The sequence below is a fragment of the Barbus barbus genome (genome assembly GCF_936440315.1).
Source record: "Barbus barbus genome assembly, chromosome: 27".
In the NCBI taxonomy this organism is placed as follows: domain Eukaryota; kingdom Metazoa; phylum Chordata; class Actinopteri; order Cypriniformes; family Cyprinidae; genus Barbus; species Barbus barbus.
In genome coordinates, this window is record NC_136755.1 from 4,199,066 (window position 1) to 4,224,162 (window position 25,097).

At 36.1% G+C, this 25,097-nt stretch overlaps 1 protein-coding gene across 1 annotated transcript; it reads right to left on the reverse strand.

Moving 5' to 3' along the window:
• Positions 1 to 166: 166 nt before the first annotated feature.
• On the reverse strand, positions 167 to 24,802 carry oprd1a (opioid receptor, delta 1a; the record flags this gene model as incomplete). The annotated part of the gene is made up of 3 exons (XM_079380894.1): positions 167 to 696; positions 847 to 1,202; positions 24,564 to 24,802. The coding sequence occupies 3 exons, from the start codon at positions 24,800 to 24,802 to the stop codon at positions 167 to 169; spliced, it is 1,125 nt and encodes a 374-aa protein (XP_079237020.1).
• Between the last annotated feature and the right edge of the window lie 295 nt (positions 24,803 to 25,097).

A 25,097-nucleotide genomic window follows, 5' to 3' on the forward strand; every position in this document is an offset into this window, starting at 1 on the left:
TGAAATAGAGTTGAGTACTGTGGAGCTTTATGCTTTCCAAGATGTAGGAAGTGGCTCTTCCATTCTGTTCCTAGAATTCAGTAGTGGAGATTTGAGTCACCTCAGATTGAAGGTCCTGCTGAACTCTTCTGGACTGGGACCCCCGTGGGATCCTCTCCAGGCCTAGTCATACTGGCTTCTTTCCTGTCTCCGAAAGTGCACAAACTGACACTGGCTCCCTTGTGGCATTCCTCGCTCGGTTAAGGCTATTCTGGTCAGCTCTGGTTCGGAAGGGTGGGCAGAAGTCTCGGAAGCATCTCTTGAAATTCTCATCCAAGAAAGCATAGAGGACAGGATTGAGGCTGCTGTTGGTATAGCCAAGTGCGATACACAGGTGCCAGCTGGCAATCACAAATGGGTTCTTCTGGTTGACGTCTACAAGTGTTTTGACAATGATGAAGATGTGGATAGGTGTCCAGCAGATAATGAAGGCGGCCACCACTACCAAGACCATTCGAGTGATTCTACGCATGTTTCTGTCCTTCTCCTTTGAGCCTGAGAGAATACGGACACTTCTCAAACGTAGGATCATCAGACCATAGCAGATTGTGATGACTAGCACTGGTACCACAAATGCAAAGATAAACACACAAATCTTTGTCACTGTGTCCCAGTACCAGTCTGGATCAGGGAACTTCAGCATGCAGACAGTTGCACCTGTTATGGAATAAATTTAAACAGTTCTAGAATCAGAATCAGAATTCTATTTAGATTTTAAAGAAGATTAACTTTTGATTGCTTGTTTTTTATCAAGACACATCTTCCAACAAATAGAACTAAAAATCTTGCATTTAAATACGTACTCACCTTGGTTTGTCACTCTGGTAACTGCCATTATCATGATTGGCACTCCAACAGCAGAGGAGAGAATCCAGATGCACACATTGATGATTTTGGCATTGATTGGGGTGCGAAATTCCAGTGCTCTCACAGGGTGGCACACGGCAATATAACGGTCCACACTCATCATAGTGAGGGTGAAGATACTGGTAAACATGTTATAGTAGTCAATAGCTATGACAATTTTACATAGAATTTCACCAAAAGGCCAACTGTTCATTAGATACTTGGCACTCTGGAATGGAAGTGTACTAGTGGCCAGAGCATCTGCCAGTGCCAAATTGAAGATGTAGATATTGGTGGCGGTTTTCAGCTTTGTGTATCTGTAGACACAAAAACAACAGAGCAGTTTGTTAGGACACATGTATATTGGCTAATGTGGTCTTATTCTGTCACTTATGTCACCTCATAGCAAGAAAGTTCTTGGTTCAGGTACCAGCAGAGCTAGGAAAACTTTCTTTGTGGAGTTGCATGTTCTCCCTTTGTCTATTAGGAGAACATGCAAATCTGTCTCAAATCGCCAGGTGATCTGGTTTCCCTCACAATCCCTGCCTGTGGGGAACAGAATAGCAGCTAAATATGGTTGTACTAGTTTTCACCACAAAAACATTTAATAGTCGAACGTTTGGTTAGAAGTTGGTTAAATTCAATGCCATCCAAGTGACCTGTCTCCAATTCTTTCTTATTTTGTACGACCTGCTACCTTTGAAACCCCAGACCCTTATGTACACTGCCTATAAACTCGACGTAACAGGAACCACACTTTTAGGTAGGTTTTAGGTTAGGTCCAACTTATTTTAGAGAACAGGAGATCACATCAGCTAACCATGCGGTACCTCAAGGATCAGTGCATGGCTCTTTCTGTTCTCACTATTCAGAAACTCACTGGGCAGAATAATTCAGAACAATAATTGTATAGAGATTATTGTATTGTGGCCGAGTATTGTATAGCGTATATTCTAGCGATAGCTACTCTACGGAGCCCACTCAGTTGTTATGGGAAGTCGTGGCCTAATGGTTAGAGAGTCGGACTCGTAATCCAAAGGTTGCAAGTTCAAGTCTTGGGCCAGCAGGGATTGTAGGTGGGGTGAGTAAATAACCAGCGCTCTCTCCACCTTCAATACCACGACTGAGGTGCCCTTGAGCAAGGCACCAAACCCCCAACTGCTCCCCGGGCGCCGCAGCATAAATGGCTGCTGCTCCGGGTGTGTGTTCACGGTGTGTGTGTGTTCACTACTGTGTGTGTGTACTTTGGATGAGTTAAATGCAGAGCACGAATTCCAAGTATGGGTCACCATACTTGGCCGTATGTCACTTCACTTTCACTTTAATGCCATTCAAATCTGGCAGGAACCAAAGGTTAGTGAGCTGAATGTTTTTTTTGTTTGTTTGTTTTTTTCAGCTGATTTTTGAGCTGGCCTTTGATCAGTTTTCTGTATACCACCTTTACTATCTCTTTTAATTCTTGTGACTCGATACCTGGAAACATCAACCAGGCAAGTACACATTTTGCATGTCTTAGAGTCTCTACTAACAAGTTAAAGAGTTAAATCTGCTCTGTTTGAGAGTTCAAAAAGTGTACTGTTGGAGTGCCTTCAAAAACAGGGTTGGAAAATATTGGGCTATTCTTTGTGGCCTGATGGACAAAAGACATGTGCTAACCAGCTCTTTGGAGTATTGCAGCATCTGGGGGCTGCAGAATCTGTATTGCAGCATCTAGGGAGTATTGCTGCATCCTAAATTGTCTTATTTAGGGACAGTCATGGCCTAATGGTAACCCGAAGGTCGCAGTTTTGAGTCTCAGGTCCGGCAGGAATTGTCGTGGGGGGAGTAAATAACCAGCGCTCTCTCCACCCTCAATACCATGACTGACTTGAGCAAGGCACCAAACTCCCAACTGCTCCCCAGGCGCTGCAGCATTGGTGTTCACGGTGTGTGTGTGTGTGCCCTTGGATGGGTTAAATACAGAGCACAAATTCCGAGTATGGGTCACCATACTTGGCCACACGTCACTTCACTTCACTGTTCTCTATCGTTATACTGGGTAAAGAGCTCGGGAAATCTTTGGTTCCAGTGCCAAACCAGAAGTGTCCAAGAACCCTCATGGACTTCGGTCCAATTGTTTTCACATTACACATCATGAAATTGTTACCCACAACTGAGGCATCTAACCTCCAATTGCTCCCTAGGCATGGTAGCAAAAATGCTTGCCAACCGCAGTGAGTGTTCACTACTCAGTGCTGTGTGTGCACTTTGATGGGTTAAATGCAGAGGACTTTATTGTTGAGTTTGTGCAAGTCTAGTCAAATCTCGAGTCATTGAGTGAACAGCATAGAGCCAGTAAGTGGCACCAAGTGACTTTATTTATAAGTCAGCAGACTATTCAACCAATTCACTCAACAACACTTATTCATTCAGAAATGAAACTTTGGGAACCAAACAACAGGGACCAAACTGCTGCTTCATTTCACTGAGAACAAGGATGACATTTTTTTTTTTTTGCACTGGCCAGTGCTGATGCCAATCATGTGAAATCACCTTAGTCATTGAAAGGATACTATGACATATGTATTGCTTTCATAAGTGAACATGGCAAAGAATGAAAGCGCTATCAGACCCAGGTAAACACGTCTGCTCAGTAGATCTCTATTTTACACAATACTCTATAAAATAAATACTAATAAGCCCAAGCCATCATTGATAATTATAAAGTGGCATTTTAGAATTTGTAATAGAAGCTTGCTCTCTTTGGTTTGTCCTTATTTATTTACTTGAACATACTTGTTCCATCATACAGTTGCATAAAAGCAGTATCAAACACACAGTTGTGTGATTGCACTCCTGCTCATGTAGGACATATGTGAACAGTGTATTGTACAGTTTATTGTATTGCATAGTGTCTATTGAACATTTTCTACATTTTCTATCCACTCATCCATCAAAGCACTTCAAAGCATATCTCCTTGTGGTGATTATTATTATTATTATTATTATTTTGTATTCCTCCGATCTTAACATTAATTTTAAATAAGTAAAAGGATCTGCTAAAAGAGCAAATTTATGTAAATGCATCTTATTAACAATCATTCAAATATGGTTATGGATACTAAAGACACCCCATCCCCCTTCCCCTCCCCCATCTCTTCATTATCAACTATTTTGCTGTCATCTTGCGTGCATCATGTGCTTGTAAAGTGAAAAAATAGTTTACCCTGAGACAATATCATAGAAGAAACATTTAACGTTATGCAGCAAGTGAAAACTGTTTTTGTTCCAAATATTTATTCAAGGTAGCACAATAATTTAGCCTTAATAAATCAGATTAATTAGAATGCTTTGCTAAGAGCATAACAGTAAATATAAATTGTTCATGCTTTTTGGACTAAATGTCAAAGCTTTCAAAGCACTCTATCACCATTTCCGTATTGTGTATATATCAGGTGGAATGAATAAGCAAAATAAGCAAAACCATGCAATGGAAAAGAAAGCACCAAATATGTAGGTATATTGTTTTTGAAATGCAATTTATAGTATTCAATTGAAATATGACTCAAAACACAGCAAATAAATGTTTCATCTTGTGCTAAATCTAGGCCTGGTGCAGGTCAATGAGGTGTAACATAACAGCTACAGTTATTAACATGAACACAGCTGGTATTATATAATAGTTATGCAAGTGCAGATCTCATATCTTGCGGATCATACGCTGAATTGTGCTACAGACCACAGGTTGTGGGCAGAGGTTTTTTTGTGAAATGCTGGAGAGATGTGATTTCCAAAAGGAGAGGAGCATTTTCACGGACTACGCTTATTACAGTTCCATTTATTACTCCCAGTTGTATGTCAGGTTGGCATGAACCTTAACCTCAAAACCGCTGGAGATTAAGACTCACAGGAAAGTCTTTTAATCATACATGGTATTTGAGGATGTATTTGCAGGGTTTTTTAGTGTTAATTGGACAGGACACAAGAATGGTATCAACATTGAATTAAATTCTTCCTTTTGCCCAAGAACAAAAGAATACTTTAAAATGTGGTTCAGCAAAAAAGAGAAAAAACAAATTTAAAATAAATTTTAGCCATCCCCAAGGCAGACAGTTTGGTTTTTCCCAGGTATCTGGTAGTTATGTAAATGTCTATGAATCACATTCAGTCCGTAGAGAGAGCTCTAGAGAAAAACCATCTCATCTCATGCCTATTCCCAGAGCAATCGTCCAGAACAATTGGTAGTGCAATATAGGCTCTTGCATTCTCCACTTTTTTATCTTCATCTGTAGCTATCAACACAAGCCTGCTCATTGCTCAGCGAGATCTAAAGCATTTGCAGTACTGAAGGTGTCTGAAAGGAGAAGAGCATGAGAAAAAGGCATGAGCTGGCTTTGGCTGAAAAAGAACAATATCGCTTAATTTGCGTTGATGGCGACATTCAGTTTATTGTATGTTTTTATTCTTAATGTGTGTAGAAATAAGCTGCTAAAATGACAAAAAAAAAAAAAAAACTTGTCTTTGGTGAATGTCAAAGTTCAGCTCAAAAGCATGAAAAGCAAATGTACTGTAATGACAGTGTCTGAGATGTTCCAATTACAGTTACAATCAATATGTTACAATCATATTTTCTACATTTCCTTGTAGTGACTTAGAATGTACAGTACTTCAACTATTTTAATATGTCTTATTTAGAAACTAAAATGCAGACAGTCCTTTATAGATATGGATATAAATGTAACTTGCCACTTTCAGCTTAGTGGAGCTTAAATGTGAAAGATGTTAAAAAATATAGAAGATGATAATGATTAAGCTGAGGAGATAGTTTGGTATACCTGCAATCAAGTAATTACATCTGTAATAAGGCCAAAAAAGGTTCATTTAAGCCTGCTGGTTATGTCATTGTTCTACAACGTTTTAGTTTAGAAGTTAATTAGAAGGGGTAAACAAGACCATTCAATTATGATTAAATTATGCATATTCTTTATTATACAAATTCTTCAGATAGTGTTCTATTCTTTGCCACATTAATTAAGACTTTTCTTTTACTTGAAACATCACATCAGATATCATCTTGCATAAATATTTCCCCCCTTTTTTTATTAATGCAAAAGTATGCTTCAATATCTTCTAAAACAAGTCAATAAAGCTGAACAGCATGTGCTCTATTGTGTTTTCTCTTGTTAACCTTCACTTTGAATCACTAACAACAGCTGAAATCTTCCTTACTCTGTTCTAACCCAGCAGTCAAGTGTGTTAAGCCACTGTCAAGTAAGCATTCATCTCTAGACGTTTCAAACATTCAGCTGCCTGTGTCCTCAGACCACAGGTCATCCAAATCTCTTCATCCCACGGGTGTTTAGAGGAACTGCTCAATATCTTACGACCTGCTGCTCAATATCTGTGCCAACCCAGCAGTCAAGCGTGTTAAGCCACTGTCAAGAAAGCATTCATCTCTAGACGTTTCAAATATTCAGCTGAGACACAGGCTGGGTGGATTCACAGAAAAACTGCAGAACTTTTTGTGATCGTGCAGTACTTTAGCACACACACACACACACACAAAAAAACTGTTGTGATGTGTACTCAAATTTAATGTTGTTCTGCTAATTTTCATTGGCAAAATCTAGTTATTTCAATAAAAAACCCATGGGATATTACATGAGGATGAAAGACTCCCTTAAAATTTGGCAACACTTTATTTTGATAGTTCACGTCAGACAAGTAATTTTGCAACTAATTTGATTTGCCACATTGAAAGCTACTTTGTTTGAAAGGGACGTCTTCCGCTATTTGTCCTGGCAAGATGTTGCACTATTTCTGCCTGTGGAAAGCATGTGGTAAATGCGATGTTAGCTGAAATAAATATTTGTGTACATTTTGTATTATGGCAGTAATTTTAGGTAGTTTTGTGTATTTTTGCGACTTTGAAGCCCCCTACTGTTAAGTGAGCAGAATTCACTGTCATAAATATGCCACTGCATAACTACAGCGGATCGTTGTACATGTGCATTTGAATGATTTTGAAACTGATATTTCAAAGTAAAAGAAAACTTACATGCAGTTGCTTTATCAACATGATCAGAGAGTGCAATTCATTCTCTGTGAATTCCCCGTCTGTTTCCAAGATTTCCATGATGTCTTGTATTGTTTGCATGTTTAATCTAAACTCGAGAGCTCAAATAAACTGCCTTACAAGTGTTTTGTGCATGAAAATGAACAACAAATGTGGATTAATAATCATGGGCTTCCAAATTTTTGGATTAGCATCCCTTAGCAAATAATTTCAGCTTGTATTTTAGCCCCATCAGTGCAGTGTCAGATGAAAATGCCTCCTGATGTCTGTGATCATGCTGAGTGTGGGAAGATGAATTATAAAAAGTGGTTTTGTTCAGAATTAGCTCAACGTGAGGTTTGTTCGGCTTGACTCTCCCATGAACATATCCGTTATCACAGAGGACCAGAACAAAACCTGACAATACATATCATTTTATGATAATACATCAAAGATGTACAATGTATTTAACTTAACCTGTAAAGGTTATATGCATTTCTTAATGAAATGTCAAATGGTTTAAAGGTAGCACTGCTGTCTCACAGCAAGAAGGCATCTGGTTTGAGTCCTGACTCCTGACTGAGTCAGATGACCTTTCTTATGGATAGAACTTTTATATTTATTTTTATCCTCACAGTCTGAAAGACTAAATTGTGGATTTATTTTATTATTATTATTTATATATTTTTTTTTAACAATGAGCACATCTTTCAAAAGTTTATCTGCATGCTCTGTGTTTACACACTGTTTTAATTTATGTTCAAAAAGAATGGTTACACTTTATTTTGATGCTCCCTTTAACACATACTGTATAAGCAGGGCTCGAATTGAGGGGGGATGCAAAATGACAAAAAACATCCCCTCTGTAAAAACACATTTTTATTAATTTTGTGTTTTACATAAAACTTATCATGCACATGAAATGTTAAAATTCTCTAATTATGATCATTTATGAACTAAATAATGGTGATGGGCCGATCAGAACTTGGTACTGTAGCAAGCTGCGCACAAGCGGAAGCAATTTCGTCATTTTTCAAGCAAAATCGTTAAAGCGCAATTTTTGAAGTCCTTTAAAAAGAAGACAACGGAAGGTATGATTTTTCCTTGATTAGAATTTAAATACATTATCCTGATGTATGTGTGACTGTAGGAGAGCTGACATTATCCAACTTTGAGAAAAAAAACACGTCTTGAGAGTCCAAAAGCATTCACTGCGTGATGAAGCCTGTTACAATACAGTTAGAATGCCCTCATAATTCCAGCAATGAAACAAAAAATCCCCATGTATGAGTTTTTACGTTTTTATTATTCATTGCACAAGCAATGTACTTTTCTTTATATCAGCACATGAGCACAAGGCCACAAGCACAAATGTGCTATTAGTTTTATACAACAGTGCATAGCAACACGGTGTTTCATTTCGTGAATGAATAATTTTTTGAAGGAATTGACTGAGCCAGTGATTCAGCGGTCCATTCAGATGGTCTCACTTGTTTTGTTTCTATTGAATCAGCCGTTTTGAACGAATCGTTTGATATGAATGATTCAGTAAGTTATTTATTAAACCAGGGACTTGCTGCCACCTACTGGCGGTTTTATTGTCATATTTATTTATCCACGACAAACCTAAATCAGCCAAGGTGACAGCACAAAAACACATTCGGCAAAATATTGTTTGATTATCAATATTGACCAAAATTCCTCTATTTCAGGCCCCAGAAGAAAAAAAAAACTTTTTACAATTCGACCACATATCTACTAGCTCTCAATAGAGTTTTGGTGGAGTATTAGCAGACTGTTAGGGTTAGAATAAGTTAACGTACTTGCAAAGTTACTGATAGTCAGCAGAATGTCTGTTGGGCCGCCATCTCAAAAAAGAGTTAGCAGATATTAATCAGACAGTCTAATACTCTAATGAGAGTTCGTTGACATGTAGGTGCAACATTACTTATTGTCAACAGGATGTTCGAAAGCGACCATCAAAATAAAGTGTTACCCATTTTTCTGAACTACATTAATCTTAACTTTTTTTTAAGTCAGTTTCATCTACTCAAAAGAGGCCTTCTTTGTGATGTCAAGTAAACATGCCTGACAGAGATGAATCTCACATGCCAAGAGATTCCTCCCCAGGTGTTTCACCAGAGGGCACAAACAAAGTGATGTAGATAAGCAACACGCTCACCATCCTGCACCACCTAAGCATCACTTTTATAACAAATGTCACTCTAGTAGAGGATTCCATCACTTTACCCAAGGCTAAACTTTAAAATGTTAAAAATAATGGAAATTCTGTCATCACTTGTTTACCGTGGGGCAGTAAAGGAGTTTTCTGAATATCAGAGCAGCTCAAAAATGACAAAAGTACCATAAAATCCAAGTCATCCATTTGTGCACTTTATTCCAAGTCTTCAGGAGCCGTATGACAGCTCAAAAGACTGCAATTTAATCTTCATGCACCAATAATCATCACCATCTACCATCACTCTCAAATTGTATTATTTACACTTATGTAAGCATTCAGAAATTGTAGTCTCCAGAAGTGTTATTAAACAGGTCTGTCTTTTTAAATGAGACATGATTTGCCTTCACTGAGGATATCATAGGAAGATTTAGAGATTTATGCTTTGGAGAATTTGGAAGACAAAATATTACTCAACTGGACTAATGTTTTTTGTCATTTTTGTGAATAAATGATTATCACTGCTATAGTCATTTATCTGTCTGTTCTGGTTTGAATATTGTTGAGAAGTTGTTTTGTTTAAGGGTAGGGGTGGGGTTAGGTGCTTAAAATATATATATATATATATATAATATAATGAAAGCTCTTCAATAAATATATTTACTACATAAATATAATAAAACATATTGCAGTTGCATCATGCATGATAACATTCACAGACATTTGTCTATGACAAAACACAAGGGACAAGGGAAGTCTTAGCCAGAATAACAATTCAAGGGTGCAGAACATTAGTCACAACAGTGATGTTTCATTTATGGGATGATAAAAGCCAAATGAAGGAAAGCTGAGTTGAGTTGACTAGCATTGTTATGTTTAGGTATGATGTATTAGCAGCTACGGTCACAAGTTTGTCATTACCAATAGAGTTCAATGGAACTTGCTACCATAGTTAGCTAACGATGCTTTTGGGAAACGCACCCCAGACCGGATTTAGTGTAGCTCATAAGCCACTGTCTCATAAAATGTAATATAATCCAGTGCAATGGCAACATGTTGTCACGATGTAAGACAACATCTGTATTGCAAACTTTATTGCTGTGATTGTTGTTTTTAGCTTAGGCATACCACTGCAACATCATTGACAACTAGGGATCTCCATAACTGAGGCCGATGCGATAAGCATCTTGATGCATAGCCAACAATGCGATACATTAAAGATACATATGAAGCAACTACCAATGCGATGCAATACGATTCACCAGTATTACGATCCAATTTCAATTTGATTCAACACAATGTGATTCAATGCAATACGATGCAATGGAAAAAAAAAAACATGCTGCTATGCAATTCAATTCAATATGGTACAGATAGTTCAGCCATGCTAATCTATATTCTGTGTGACTCTCAGGACACGCCTCGGTCTCTGTAGTGTTGTGATATATCATATTCACGTAGCAGCAGTTGTGATGAGAGAACGTGCTTGAGAAACAGTTTGGAGAGGAGAAATCAATATACATATAAAATATTGGTCACTCTCCAAATATATATATCACTCTCCAATATATAAATAGTTTTTTACTGATGCAAATTATGTAAGAAATGATGCATCGTGATACAAATACCAACTTGTACTAATACACACACTTTTTTAAATCGATGCATCGCATCTTACTATACCAAATTGAAACAAACTGCAGATATTCGGTAAAACGAAACAGTCACAGGACACACAAATTGGATCTGAACAAGACAAGTGCACAGTGTGGACAATCAAACATTTAAATCAGATTCCAATCAGATGCACACAAATCGGAATTGGACTGACAGTGTGAACAAAGCATTTGTCTGAAGAAGATTATTCTATTCCTTTTAAAATAATTTTGGCTTCCAGTATATAAGCTGTAACATTACAGTTAGCTCAATGTCAAGCTCAGGCTGATTCAGTACACGTTCTTATATTTGTTCTTTGTGTGTTCATCTGTTCCATCTAATTTATGTTCTGCTTACAAAATCAATCCAATTAATTTTGGTATGTCAGTAGTAGGTCCCTCTGGCTCATGGCTGTTTACTGTGCTCAATTCTGAACACTGTGTAACTGAAATGCTGATATATCCATTTTAAGCATCAGTACATTATGTTTCTCTAGGAGAACAACCACCCTGTGTATTAAAGCATTTATATCCATGATAAGTCATGCTAATTAAAATTCCAGGAAATTATTCAACCAGTTAAACAATTAACAGGATCATTAAATTGCTAAACTGAAATCCCAATAGTGTTTTTTTCTCAAAGTGTTTATAAGAATCTTAATTATTTTACTGACAACCTGACATATTTAATTGCGAGTGCGTTTTGGGAGTATTTTTTTTTTTCTTCTGTACAGTACTTTATTGTGTAGTCTAAAATGGATAAACATTTCAGTACACACTGACAGCATCTGCTGATATTTGTCAAAGAGATCAGTGCTTTTGTTGTTTGAAGTCACTGTGTAACTCATACACCCCTTTCATTATGCTCATTATGATTCACATAAACAGTTCATGGTTACCCATAGGAAAGAAAAATCAAAAGTGAGATCTCTTTAACATCTCAAATATGTAAAAAAAAAAAAAAAAAAAAGCATGTGTGATGTAGTTGAGATCTCTTCTAAACCTTTAAAGGGGACCATTGTGAGAGTGTTTTTGAGACAAGTTTGAGAAGCAGGAGACTCAAGCAAAAGTTTCCATTCAATCTTAAGGTAACCTCATTTCTGTCTAGGAAAACTATTTGAAATGTTAAAGAGATCTCTTTTTTTATTTTATTTGTCTTCCCTCTGGTTAGTTTCAATGTCATTTATCCACACCATTTCAATCAAAAGACAATACATGCATTGTCATATTTGAAATTGTTTTATGTAGACAGTGTTTTATTGCACAATGATTTAACAGAGGAAACCATAATCTATATGTACATAAATGCACATATGGGCTGTATAAAAAAACTAACAAAAAACCAACAACAACAAAAAAGGTATTGCTCTTATACTAAACATCTTGCACATGTCCTGACCATTAAAGGTGAAAAGCAACATCTGAGTAGTCAAACATTTTTATAACGGAGTCTTGCAAGAGATTACAGCAAGGCAAAAAGAGCTCTCCCATGTTTCTCAAACGTTTCTCTCCCATTGACATTTTGGATTCCTTTCTTTCAGAACTTTCTCATGTCTCAGTTGTGCCTACTTTTATTTCTCCTGAGGATTTTTGGGAGAAACATCTGAGACACTGTTCACTAAAATGACTAAAATGAGAAATACATAAGAATCACAACTAAGTTTCCTGAGGTTAGAAAGTGCAACCACTGAGCAATACAATATTCCCATATTGGAGTCTTGATAGAGATTGCAGCAAGACAATAAAGAGATATTCTGTTTCTTCCACCACATTCTCAGTTTTGACTCAAATTTGATTCAGTTTTCTCAAATATTTCTCATGTCTCCATTTGTATCTACTTCTATTTCTCTTAAGGAAGTTTAGGAGAAACTAGGAGAAACATCTGAAATGGGACTCAAATGGACTCAAACTTTGTTCACATAGGGCAGTGGTCGGGCAACAGGCGGCCTGCGGGCCAAAAGTGGCCCGTCAGCAATAATATCTGGCCCGCGCCCGCAGCCAGATTATTTTGATAGCGGCTGGTTCTGAAATAGATCTGTCATGACAGCAACAGTTACTCACAATCAGAGTATGTGAGCGGAGCGCGAGTGGAGCGGTGCGACTTTGAATGGAGCGAGGAGCGGATTTTTTAAAAGTCGGAGTGTCGTGGTTTTCACTCGCTCCAAGAGCGCTCCATCACCGCTTCATCACGAGTGCAATTCATGCCAACGACCCGTAATATAACCGCATATTTAGCAAGAATTCACGTTAAACATATTTAGCTAGCTTGATAGAAAAGGATCCCTCAAATCAGAAAGAATGTGAAGGCTATGATGACTGCGGGGACATGAGCGGGAAGTTATATTTTTCAAGGAATTTGTTCCTTCTGAATATTTTCAGCTGACAGCTTGCTTTTTTTTCTCAGAATTGCATGATATAAACTCGCAATTGTGAGTTAAAAAAGTCATAATTCTGAGATATAAACACAATCCTGAGAACATATCAGTCTTCCCCCCCCCCCTCAAAACTGGACTTTAGCTCGCAATTCTGACTTTATAACTCGCAATTGTGAATTTATATCTTACAATTCTGAGAAAAAAAAATCAGAATTCCAAGAAAAAAAAGTGTGAATTGCGAGTTTATATCTCACAATTCTGTAAAAAAAAAATCGAATTTTCAGATAAAAAGTCGCAATAACCTTTTTTTTTATTTTTCATTCAGTGGCGGAAACGGGCTTCCATAGAACTGTGATATTTCAAACATACTGAAATACTTTAGCCGTGGAGCGGTGTTTCTGATATCAGTGAGCGCGGAGTGATTATTAAATGCTCGGAGCGCGGAGGGGAAATCGTTGACGTTCCACTCCGCTCACATACTCTGATCGGACACCGCCACACAAATGTGGCTTTTTGTTAATGACTGTCGCAGGATTTTACACAGAGTAACAGCTCACTACCAGCTACAAAATACATTGTAACAGTCAGTCACAGGAAATTCTGGTTGCATTTTTCATCAATTAGTCTCTTAAATTATCCTTTGATTATGTTCTGGCCCGCCATCTAGTGGTGAAATTTTTAACTTGCCGACCCCTGTCCTACGCTGTTTCATGAAACTCTCATAGTTAATGAAGCCCAAGTGCCACCTACAGGCCTATTATGTGAAGTGTAGGCTGTCGAAATGGTGATGTGAAAGGACTTTATTATATTACCATTTTTGATAATAATGCAGCATTATGAAAAAGTCTTATGCTCATCAAGCCTGCATTTATTTGATCAAAAATACAGAACAACTGTAATATTGTGAAATATTACAATTTAAAAGAATGTTTTTCTATTTTAATATACTTTAAAATATAATTTATATCTGTGATTCAAAGCTGAATTTTCAGCATCATTACTCCAGTCTTCAATGGATGGTCCTTCAGAAATCATTCTGATATGCTGATTTATTGTCAGTGTTGGAAACAGTTGTGCTGCTTAATGTTTTGTTTTGTTTTTATTTTATTTTAATTTTATTTATTTATTTTGGAACCATGATACTTTTTGGGGGTTCATTAATTAATAAAAAGTTAAAAAGAACAGCATTTATTCAAAAAATATATGTTTTCTAACATTGCTGATCTTTACTATCACTGTTTCTATTAATTTAAAAAAATCCTTGAATAAATCCCTGAATAAAACTAATTTCTTTAAAAAAAAAAAATACTGACCGCAAGCTTTTGAACGGTAGTGTATATTGTTACAAAAGTTATATATACAGTCAGGTCCATAAATATTGGGACATTGACACAATTCTAACATTTTTGGCTCTATACACATACTTAACAAGTGGGAGGCACATATGCAAACTGTTGTAATTCCTACACCGTTCACCGGATTTGGATGTAAATACCCTCAAATTAAATCTGACAGTCTGCAGTTAAAGCACCTCTTGTTCGTTTCATTTGAAATCCATTGTGGTGGTGTATAGAGCCAAAAATGTTAGAATTGTGTCGATGTCCCAATATTTATGGACCTGACTGTAAATATATATATATATATATATATATATATATATATATATATATATATAAAATGCTGTTCTTATTTAACATTTTATTCAAAGAATCCTGAAATAAGCATTGCATAAAATGTATTTTAAAATATATTAAAATTTTAAACAAATAAATGTAAGCGTGATGACCATAAGTGAATTATTGCAAAAAGATTAATGTATCCAAATTTTGACCTATATATATATATATATATATATATATTTTTTTTTTTTTTTTTTTCTCACATTGCAACTTCTTTTCACATTTGAGCCCCTGCCCCTGAGGAACTCACTGCACTCAGGTGCCATGGAGCACGCGCTATTTTACGGATTAAAAATAAAAGAGTAATAAAATATAATGTAAGGTAGTAAATAAGTGTAGAAAAGCACTGTCTGATTGCTTATGTGCATCAATCCGAGTGTAAACGGTGAGAGATGTTCAGGCAGGTGAAAAGCGTTTGGTTAATGGTGAAATGGTCTATGGCAAGTTCCTCAAAATAGCAACACGCCAACAATGCACCTGAACACACCTCTTTTTTCCATGGGCGCACAAAACACTGTAAAAAAAAAAAAAAGAAAAGTTGAGCCAACTCAAAATTTTAAGGTAACCAGCTTCAGCAGAGTTCTCTCAACTTATTTTTGTAGGAGATTCTCAACTTTTTGTAGTATAAACTTAAAACAACAAGTTGAAAAAACTCAAAAATCTGCTGAAGATGCATTAAAAATTTAAGTTGGCTCAACTTTTTTTTTTTACTGTGTGGGCACAAATGCATTTGCTATTTAAACAACGCGGCGCAGGACGAGAAAATGAGAACTGCGTCAGGCTGAAATTAGCAAAAACACTTGCGCTGTGACTCGCGCCGCATTGCGTGCATGATAGGACCCAAAATGTATCAAGTTCCTCAGCTTTCAGAAATATATGGATGAAAAAAATGATTGCCATTTACTAAAATAGACACTTGTACAATTATGCTGGAGGCATTTATTAAATTTTTTATGCTTTTCTTTTTCATTTATAAAAGTTGTAATTTATTGAACCATGCTTGAGACATCATAGGACAATTTTGAGATTTGGCAAAAAAAAAAAAAAACTAATAACACAGCAACTTTTATAACAAAACGTCCATGTAGGACAAAGAAATGTTTAACCATTTACTGCATTTTAAATAACGACAATATTAATTATATTAATTTTTATCTTGTGGGACAGTGAAAATGCCATATGTCAACAACCCGTATATACTTGTATGTATTTCTGTAATGTAATAATTCTTAAATATGTGCATAAATATTTACATTTAGCAGATGCTTTTATTTAAAGCGACTTATACATGCGCACAATAGAAGCAATCAAAACAACAAAAGAGCAATAATATGCAATATATAAACACATAGAGTAAACACATATTATGTAAACACAAACTTTTATTTTGATGCTTATTTATTTATTCACTTAAATTGAATTGTTTATTTCATTTTAGTTTTTAACAATCATTTGTCTTTCCTAGAAAAACATGATTCTCAAAGTCTTAGTATCTTTAATCTTAATATGAACATTTCAGAGTAGTTCACAGAGTTAATCTTGATCAAATACAAACCATAATAATTGTTGCTTATGTTTCCACTGCACTCTTAATATATCTTTATCAGTGTGCAACTTACAATTTTCTAATTATTCAAAGTGAAAGCACCTCGTGTTAAAGCTAAGCTCTGCACTACTCTGAATCAGAGAAGAATTAGCGCTCAATTAGTATGTTGATTAAAGCTGTCCGTGTAGAAGCACTTCAGTAGCAGGAGAATAGAACAATTACTGTCATTGTGACAACCCACAGCTGCTGCGGCTCCTTTTTACACAATATCATTTTCCAGACATCCCAGCGACTTGAAGACACTCGCTGTGGCTGTCAACTACAAGCTGATGAATTAAAAAGATATTCCGCTTTGCACAAAAAAAAAAAAAAAAAAGATTTTTGTAAAGAATAAAAGGCTATTAAAACGGTGAGTCAAGGCCCACAGTGGTGTTTGATAGATCCTTAGTTTAAAAGGGTGAGGTTAGAAATGTAATTTTTTTAGCACCTCCTCTTTGCCTCCACTCACTGAGAGCATATATTACCTCACAGAGAGATATTTATCACACCTGAATGCCACACTCTGGAATGAAATGGATCAGAGTGCATACGAAATGAGTTGAGCCGTCTCTTGAGATAGCAATGGTTGTGCCTATAATGCTATTTCCATCCAATAGTCCCGGAATGAGGTCATTTCCTGTCTTATGAAATTGATGGTTTCCGCAGGAGCACAGCATTGAGTATCTCCTCTCTCAAGACTTGACACCTGATAAATAAGCAGACCTCTAGCACAGCACCCGTCAGCAGCCCAATTAACATGGGGGGAGATGCACATCTATTACAATCAGGGACAGCACCACCAATCAATACCTGATAACATATATTTGTGTTCATCCACCCCACTCATTGCAATCTGAAAAGAAAACAGCTTTTGGCAATCATCTACGATTGCTGATCCCCGGGGTCTAAAGCATGAAACTAATTCAAGAAGTACAGTAATGCATGACCTTCGTGCTGTGGGTTTACAAATGCTGAATTTGCTCTATTGATTCATTTTTCACAATGTGCATTTGCTCCTTTAAACCGGATATCTGATTCACACATTAATTTAACACACCAAACTAACCCAGAAAGTGAAGCAGGAGAGACCAGGGGCAAGTTGTCACAACAGTAACTATAATGTTTACAGTGCAAAGACAAATTACACAAATACTTGTTTTCTATAGCAGTGGTTTTGGTACCACTTTATTTTGCGGTGTCCTTGTTACATGTACTTACTATTATAATAACAATAAATTACACATAATTACATGCAAGTAACCCTAATCCTAACCCTAACCATGTAGTAAGTACATGTAGTTAATTAAAATGACTCAGTACTTAAATTTTAACTTACACTGTAACAAGGACACCTTCAAATAAAGTGTAACCGTGGTTTTTATATGTTGTAATCAGGCACCTACCTACTTTGAATATGCTATGTTATTTTATTTCATAATTCATCATATTTTTATAACAGCTGTTATAAAAACAAGTAAACATAGTAAACCCAAACTGGCAGACAAGAGTGGACTATATAATAATAATTTAACAGAAAGGCAGGTCGGCACATGGTTTTTATGTTGTAATGTGATACAGTTCACTGTAAAAAAAACAACAACCTAATTTTACCGAAAATAACTTTACATTTTTTACAGTAGTTTTCTGTTATTTCAAATTACATTCAAAACTTAGTATAATTACAAACCATATCTGTAAATTAACAACTTGATTGTTATTTTAAGTATTATTCCATTAATGACAAATTACAGTAATTGTAATTTTTATACAAAAACAATTATTGGATTATTTATACAGTATTTTTTCTGTTTTCTTAAATTATGTACAAATATACGTAAAATTACAAAAATAATCTGCAATTAAAAAATGTATGTAGTTCATTATATTAAAGGTTTATGTCCATTCTATCAATTTAATGTTCTTTTTTTTGTAATTATTAAGTAAATCCTATTGGTTTTATATTTAGGTATATTTTTACATTAAAACTCTGTAATTTTATATAGAATAGAAAGTCAGACTTAAAATCTACAAATCATGTAACTGTGCAATAAAAAAAAATATTGTATTACATTTTTATTTTTATATAGAAAAAAAAAATAGTGAGTGTATAAAGTACAGTCTGACGGTTTAAGAGAAATGTCACAGATAGACGCATGTAATCACAAGAATTTATTGCAGAAATGTCAAAAAGCAGTACCACAATATAGTAGTCCCAATGACGATGTGTTGCAGTCGCAGTCCTCTCTGACAGAATATAATAGTTTAGTGGAGGAGGAGGGCATAATTTAAGTTGTTAAATGCTGAAAATACTATCCCTATCAATTCTGTGGCAGCACGCGTTTCTCACGCATCACCGGATCAAAAAATAAAATACTTGTATGATCATTTTATTTAATGCTTGTGCATGACAGCATATTAATAAAGGTATGTGTCACATGTTAAAACCAAATAAATATTGCATGACAAGTTAAATGATCTCTTAATTTTGAAATGATATGTTTCATTCTGTTTTGATTACCATTTCAAAGATTAAATTTAAACAATACTACACTTATGTTTATATGTTTATTGCAATATGTTATTCCATCATTGCCACACATGGCCCAGCTCTGGCTGAAAGGGTATATTGCAGACAGGAGGCCAGCAGTGCCAGCTTGAGGCCACATTTGTGCCAAGATTGCTTGCTATGTGGGAAGGACCACAATGTTCATGATGGAACATCACTATTAGGGCCAACCTATACAATGTCTTTACTTTTGAATAACTAAAAAACAGATAGTCACTTTCTATGGTGAGAAGTTCGACATTTTCTGTTTACTTGTCTCATATCACAAATGCTATAAAGTCCTACTGCAGTCAATAGCTTGCAATATATATGCTATGAAATAAAAGTATGTAGGCCTAGACACATTTTGTAACTTGCATGCAATTATGGCAGTATTTTTAAATAAATTTTATGGTGGACAGAGGATTAACTAACAGGCTGTGTAACAATGAAGGGCCAAATACAGAAAATACCATACAGTAGTTGTACAAAAAGGGTGATTATTGCTCATGTATAACCGCACAAGTAGCCAAACGTACACACACGCACGCGACTGCCATGATTTTGCCAAGTAAAGCATAGTTCTTAAATCAGCATATTGTATAGTCCCTCTGGCCCTAAACCTAACTAAACCCTAAAATCAGAGAGAAATCACAGGTGGTGAACTCTGAATAGCACAGATGCATCTAACCCTGGTTGTAAGCATAATGTGAAATCACCATTTGATCAATTAATTAAATGTAACAGTCTACAAATAAAAATAAACAAAACAAGCAAAAAAAAAAAAGACATGTAATCTTTAATTAAGTTATTTTTAATTAAGTTAACTGTAATCTTAATAAGTTTTTTTTTTCTTTGTCATGGTTAGGCAGTGTTGCGTTAATCTGACTGTCACTCAGGAATCTAGCCAATGACAGCGTGTGTGCCATTTTCCTGGTCAAATTTGAATATACACTTTCACAGCAGTGTCAGTTTGTTAGTATGAGCTAATACTGTTAGCAGCGGCTGGGCGATATATATGACCATGTCACACAGAAAACTGCGCCTCACTTGAATGGTCAAATACAGACAGTCATCTCAAAATTCACTTGACTTAAACACAGTCGCTAATGTCTGGAGTCAAGATAAAAATTCAGGTGGAAACCCAGTGACGTGTCAGTATACTGGATCTGTGCATTTTGTTCTTAAAGTGACAGCAGTATAATTTAGCCTAACGTTACCTGCAGTCGGTCATAATTTTAATCAAACAACAAAATACTATAGAGAAAATGTATTTAACTTGTCTTTGTTCTATTGCATTAGTCCTATTGTTTGTAATTTGCTACTTTAATCTTATGCATGTGATGTATAAGATATATTGTGATATATTGTTATTGTGAAGTAAAATGTCCTATATTGTGAAATAATATGTTCATATCGCCCACCCATAGCTAGTTTTAAGATCAAACCCATAAGAAAAAAGTGATAGACTTTGAAATGAGTAACCTGAGAATACTGTATGTAAACCAGGATTATGGATCAGATGTGAAGATTTTGTATGGAGCTGGTGAGTACATTTTTGCAAGCCATGTCTCTGCCAGTATAATGAAAGTGAAAGTGAAGTGACATAAGGCCAAGTATGGTGATACTCGGAATTTGTGCTCTGCATTTTAACCCATCCAAAGTGCACACACACACCGTGAACACACACACACAGCAGTGAACACACACCCGGAGCAGTGGGCAGCCATTTATGCTGCGGCGCCCGGGGAGCAGTTGGGGGTTCGGTGCCTTGCTCAAGGGCACCTCAGTCGTGGTATTGAGGGTGGAGAGAGCGCTGGACATTCACTCCCCCCACCTACAATCCCTGCCGGCCCGAGACTCGAACCCGCAACCTTTGGATTACAAGTCCAGCTCTCTAACCATTAGGCCACGACTTCCAGTAAATAGATTATAGAATAATAATGTGTGTGTGTATGCGCTTCCCCCTCATGATCCAGAAGTTTTGGAAATGAAAATCTTCTATGACATGATCTTCAGAGGAAGTGAGTATTCATGTCTAACATTAAGAAATACTAATATACATTTATTTTTAAAGGAATTTTCACAGTATTGTTCTTCCATGTTTTTAATTTGTTTTAATACCAGACAAAACAGGTGTCTTCTGACATAATCTTTTTTCTTTTTCTTTTTTTTTCTTTTTTCCCCCAGCTAATCCATCTGAGGACTGCTGTGTCTGTCACTTCTGGCCATGGACCTTTTGTTGCATGTTTTGGTTTTACTTATTACACTAATATAGCTAGAATTCAGAATTAAAATACATATGTTTGTCTACATATATTATCAGAGCTACAGTGGTGCCCAAACTTATTAGAACACTACTATTTATACCAGTTAAAAATGGTTTTAAGTCAGTTATTTCTATGTTTTGCTGTAGTGTGTCAGTAGGGAAATATCAGTTTACATTTCCAAGCATTCATTTTTCCATTAATTGTAATTATCCAGCGAGATTTTAGTTTGCACAAGGAGTCTGAAAACAGCCAGTGCTCCACACAGAGATCTGATCTCATTGTCAAAATCAGAAGAACTGTGGCAGCGTCTCCAAGATGCTTCAAGAAACCTTCCTGCAAAACTAAATGTGTTAGGCACTTGTGTAAAAAACCTGTAAAATGAGGATGTTGTCAAAAATAATGCCATACATAAATTATCTTTATCAATTAACTTCTATTATCTAAATTAAATCAACATTTAGTGTGACCTTGTGCACTTGTGGTTGGTTTTTCAGGTAACTTTTCAGGTAGGTTTCTTGAAGTGTCTTGGAGACGTTGCCACAGTTCTTCTGGATTGAGTCTGTCTCAGTTTGTTCTGTTTCTTCATGTCATTCAGACAGACTGGATGAGATCAGATCAGATCTCTGAGTGGAGCAAACAAACATATCTCTGGATTATTACAATTAATGGCAAAATTAATGTTTGGAAATGTAAACTGATATTTCCTACTGACACACTACAGAAAAAGATAGAAATAACTGACTTAAAACCATTTTTTTAGCTGCTGAAAATACTAGTGTTCTAATCATTGGACACCACTGTATATGGAGCCCACAGGAGTCAGTAGAATATTGTGTATTAATATAAAATGTATGTTATGTACTCATGACCTCATCATGAGAGTAATCCTAACTGATAAGATAGAAATGCAATTTTTAGCTATTCAATTCCTCCTGGGGGCTCTGAAGACATGTTTATGAAGAATTCATTGATAATGTTATTTTACATCTGAATAATAAAATTACTTGACAATCTTGTACATATATCGGTTTAGTATTTTTTTTTTCAATTTAAAAGGACTAGTTCAATCCCAGATTAAAAATTTGCTGATCATTTATTCACCCCCTATGTCATCCAAGATGTTCATGTCTTTCTTTTTTCTGTCGAAAATAAATTAAGGGTTTTTTTTTTTGAGGAAAACATTCCAGTTGACTCCCACTGAAGTCCACTACATGGAGAAAAATCCTGGAATGTTTTCCTCAAAAACTTTAATTTCTTTTTGACTGAGTAAAGAAAGACATGAACATCTTGGATGACATGGGGGTGAGTAAATTATCAGGAAATATTTATTTAAGTGAACTTGTACTTTAAATTGAATACATTTAATTCAACATTTTTATGAAACTGTTCTATGTTCTTCGTCAGTACAGTATTTTAAATGTAATTGTGCTGTATTTCTTAAAAAAAAAGAACTACATTGTACAAGTTTAATATTTGTACAGACTTTGTATTTTGGAAAATCGTGGCCTATAATGGTTAGAGATTCGGACTCGTAATCCAAAGGTTGAGTGAATGTCCAGCGCTCTCTCCACCCTCAATACCACGACTGAGGTGCCCTTGAGCAAGGCACCGAACCCCCAACTGCTCCCCGGGCACCGCAGCATAAATGGCTGCCCACTGCTCCAGGTGTGTGTTCACGGTGTGTGTGTGTTCACTGCTGTGTGTGTGCACAATGGATGGGTTAAATGCAGTGCACGAATTCCGAGTATGGGTCACCATACTTAGCAGTATGTCACTTCTCATCACTTCATTTTGTCTTCAAAATAAAACTGAATTTTCCATCTTGAGCATGCTTTGACACTTTATTGAAGGTTTTTGATTGTAATGATTGGTAAAATAACAGTGTTTCTCTGTAGAACATTTAGTGCTTTCGTTGTAATAATAAAGGTTTTGCACTGTAAAAAAGTCCTGTAAAAAACGGTCGAATGACTGGCAGCTATGGTTGCCAAACAAAAAACGTAAAATTAAAGTAAAATACCATAATTGAAACAAGAAAAATCTCTAAAATATATATTTTTTTTCTGTAAAACATTTAATGAAAATTTCTGTAAAATTATTATTTTTGCACTTTATTTCAATTGATTTAATTCTATTTTATTGTAATTTTAAGGATTTTGTTTGGCAGCCGTAGCTGCCAGTCATTTCACTGTTTTTTTTTTTTTTACGTTTTTTTTATTTTTTTACAGTGTTTATTATTTCTCATGACCATAACAATGTGGTGATATGTGACCCTGGACCACAAAACCAGTCTTAAGTCGCTGGGGTATATTTGTAGCAATAGCCAAAAATACATGGTATGGGTCAAAATTATAAATTTTTCTTTTATGCCAAAAATCATTAGGATATTAAGTAAAGATCATGTTCCATGAAGATATTTTGTAAATTTCTTACCATAAATATATCAAAACTTAATTTTTAATTAGTAATATGCATTGCTAAGAACTTCATTTAGACAACTTTAAAGGCGATTTTCTCAATATTTTGATTTTTTTGCACCCTCAGATTCCAGATTTTCAACTAGTTGTATCTCGGCCAAATATTGTCCTCATAACAAACCATACATCAATGGACAGCTTATTTATTAAAAATGTATTATCTTAAACTGTTATTATTTAATGCTATATCTGACTGTTTGCTGTATTTGACTATCTGTATTACTAGTATGGTTTGCAACTGCAATCGCGTGTCCTGACGTGGCAAATGTCTACTGTTCATCTATGTATGTATTGATTGCTTATTCTTTTTGTCATTGTGAAGTGTTCTTGAGCTTGGGAAAGGCGCTATACAAATTAAACATATATATATATATATATGTATACATATCGATGTTTACATTTTGATTAAAAGCTTCTAATGGGCTACTTAATGGCAGGTTTCCATTGTGACAACTTACCCCATATAGTGTGGCAACGTGCGTCACTAAAATGTTATAAAAGGTCAGTGTGTATTTAATAAACGCTCTCGGTTACTCACGTAACCTCGGTTCCCCGAAATGAGGGAACGAGACATTGCTTCCTTCAGTAATATTCGAGGAAAATGTATTTCCCAAAGCAAAGCAATGTTGAGTGACCGAATTGAAGGGGAACTGTGGTTTATATTATTGTTGTTGATACAAGGCAATAATTGTGGACAATGGTTCAGTTGAAACTAAACTAACTATAGACTCATAATTAGGATAGACAGACAGACAGACAGACAGATAGACAGATAGACAGACAGATAGATAGATATATAGATAGATAGATAGATAGATAGATAGATAGATAGATAGATAGATAGATAGATAGATAGATTTCAAACGCGTTTGTCTCGCTTACCTGACCACTCCATACATCACTAGGATGTTTCCCAAGAGTCCCACCACACAGATAACGGAGTACAGAGCAGTGATGGAAATGGCGATGATGATTCCCGCGGGGCTCTTTACCGGGTGAGGCTCGGTGTAGTTCCTCTCGTCGGGAACGAAGCCCATCACCTCGTCAGGGAAAGTGACATTAAACGGGTTAATGGAGTAGAGGTCGGACATGTCGGCTTCGGGGATGACGGATGGCTCCATCGCTTCAGTGTCGCTGCCCAAAGTTGCGCTTCACGGTTTGAACTCGATCTGAAGACGCTATAATGTGAGCTCGGGTTGCGCAGGAATCGTAAGCGGTTAGTATAAACTCAGGTCCAGCCGGGGTGAGTGGCAGGAAGAATGAAAGTTTCCCTCTGTCCAGCTGCTGTCTACAGGTGTGAGATGCGCTCTGCGCTCTGAGCGGATCTGGTCTTGCGCTTTCTTATGTGAGGGAGGGAGAGCTTCACTACGTCAACCTGCTTAATTCGGATTCCCGACATATAATGAAACTCCCCAT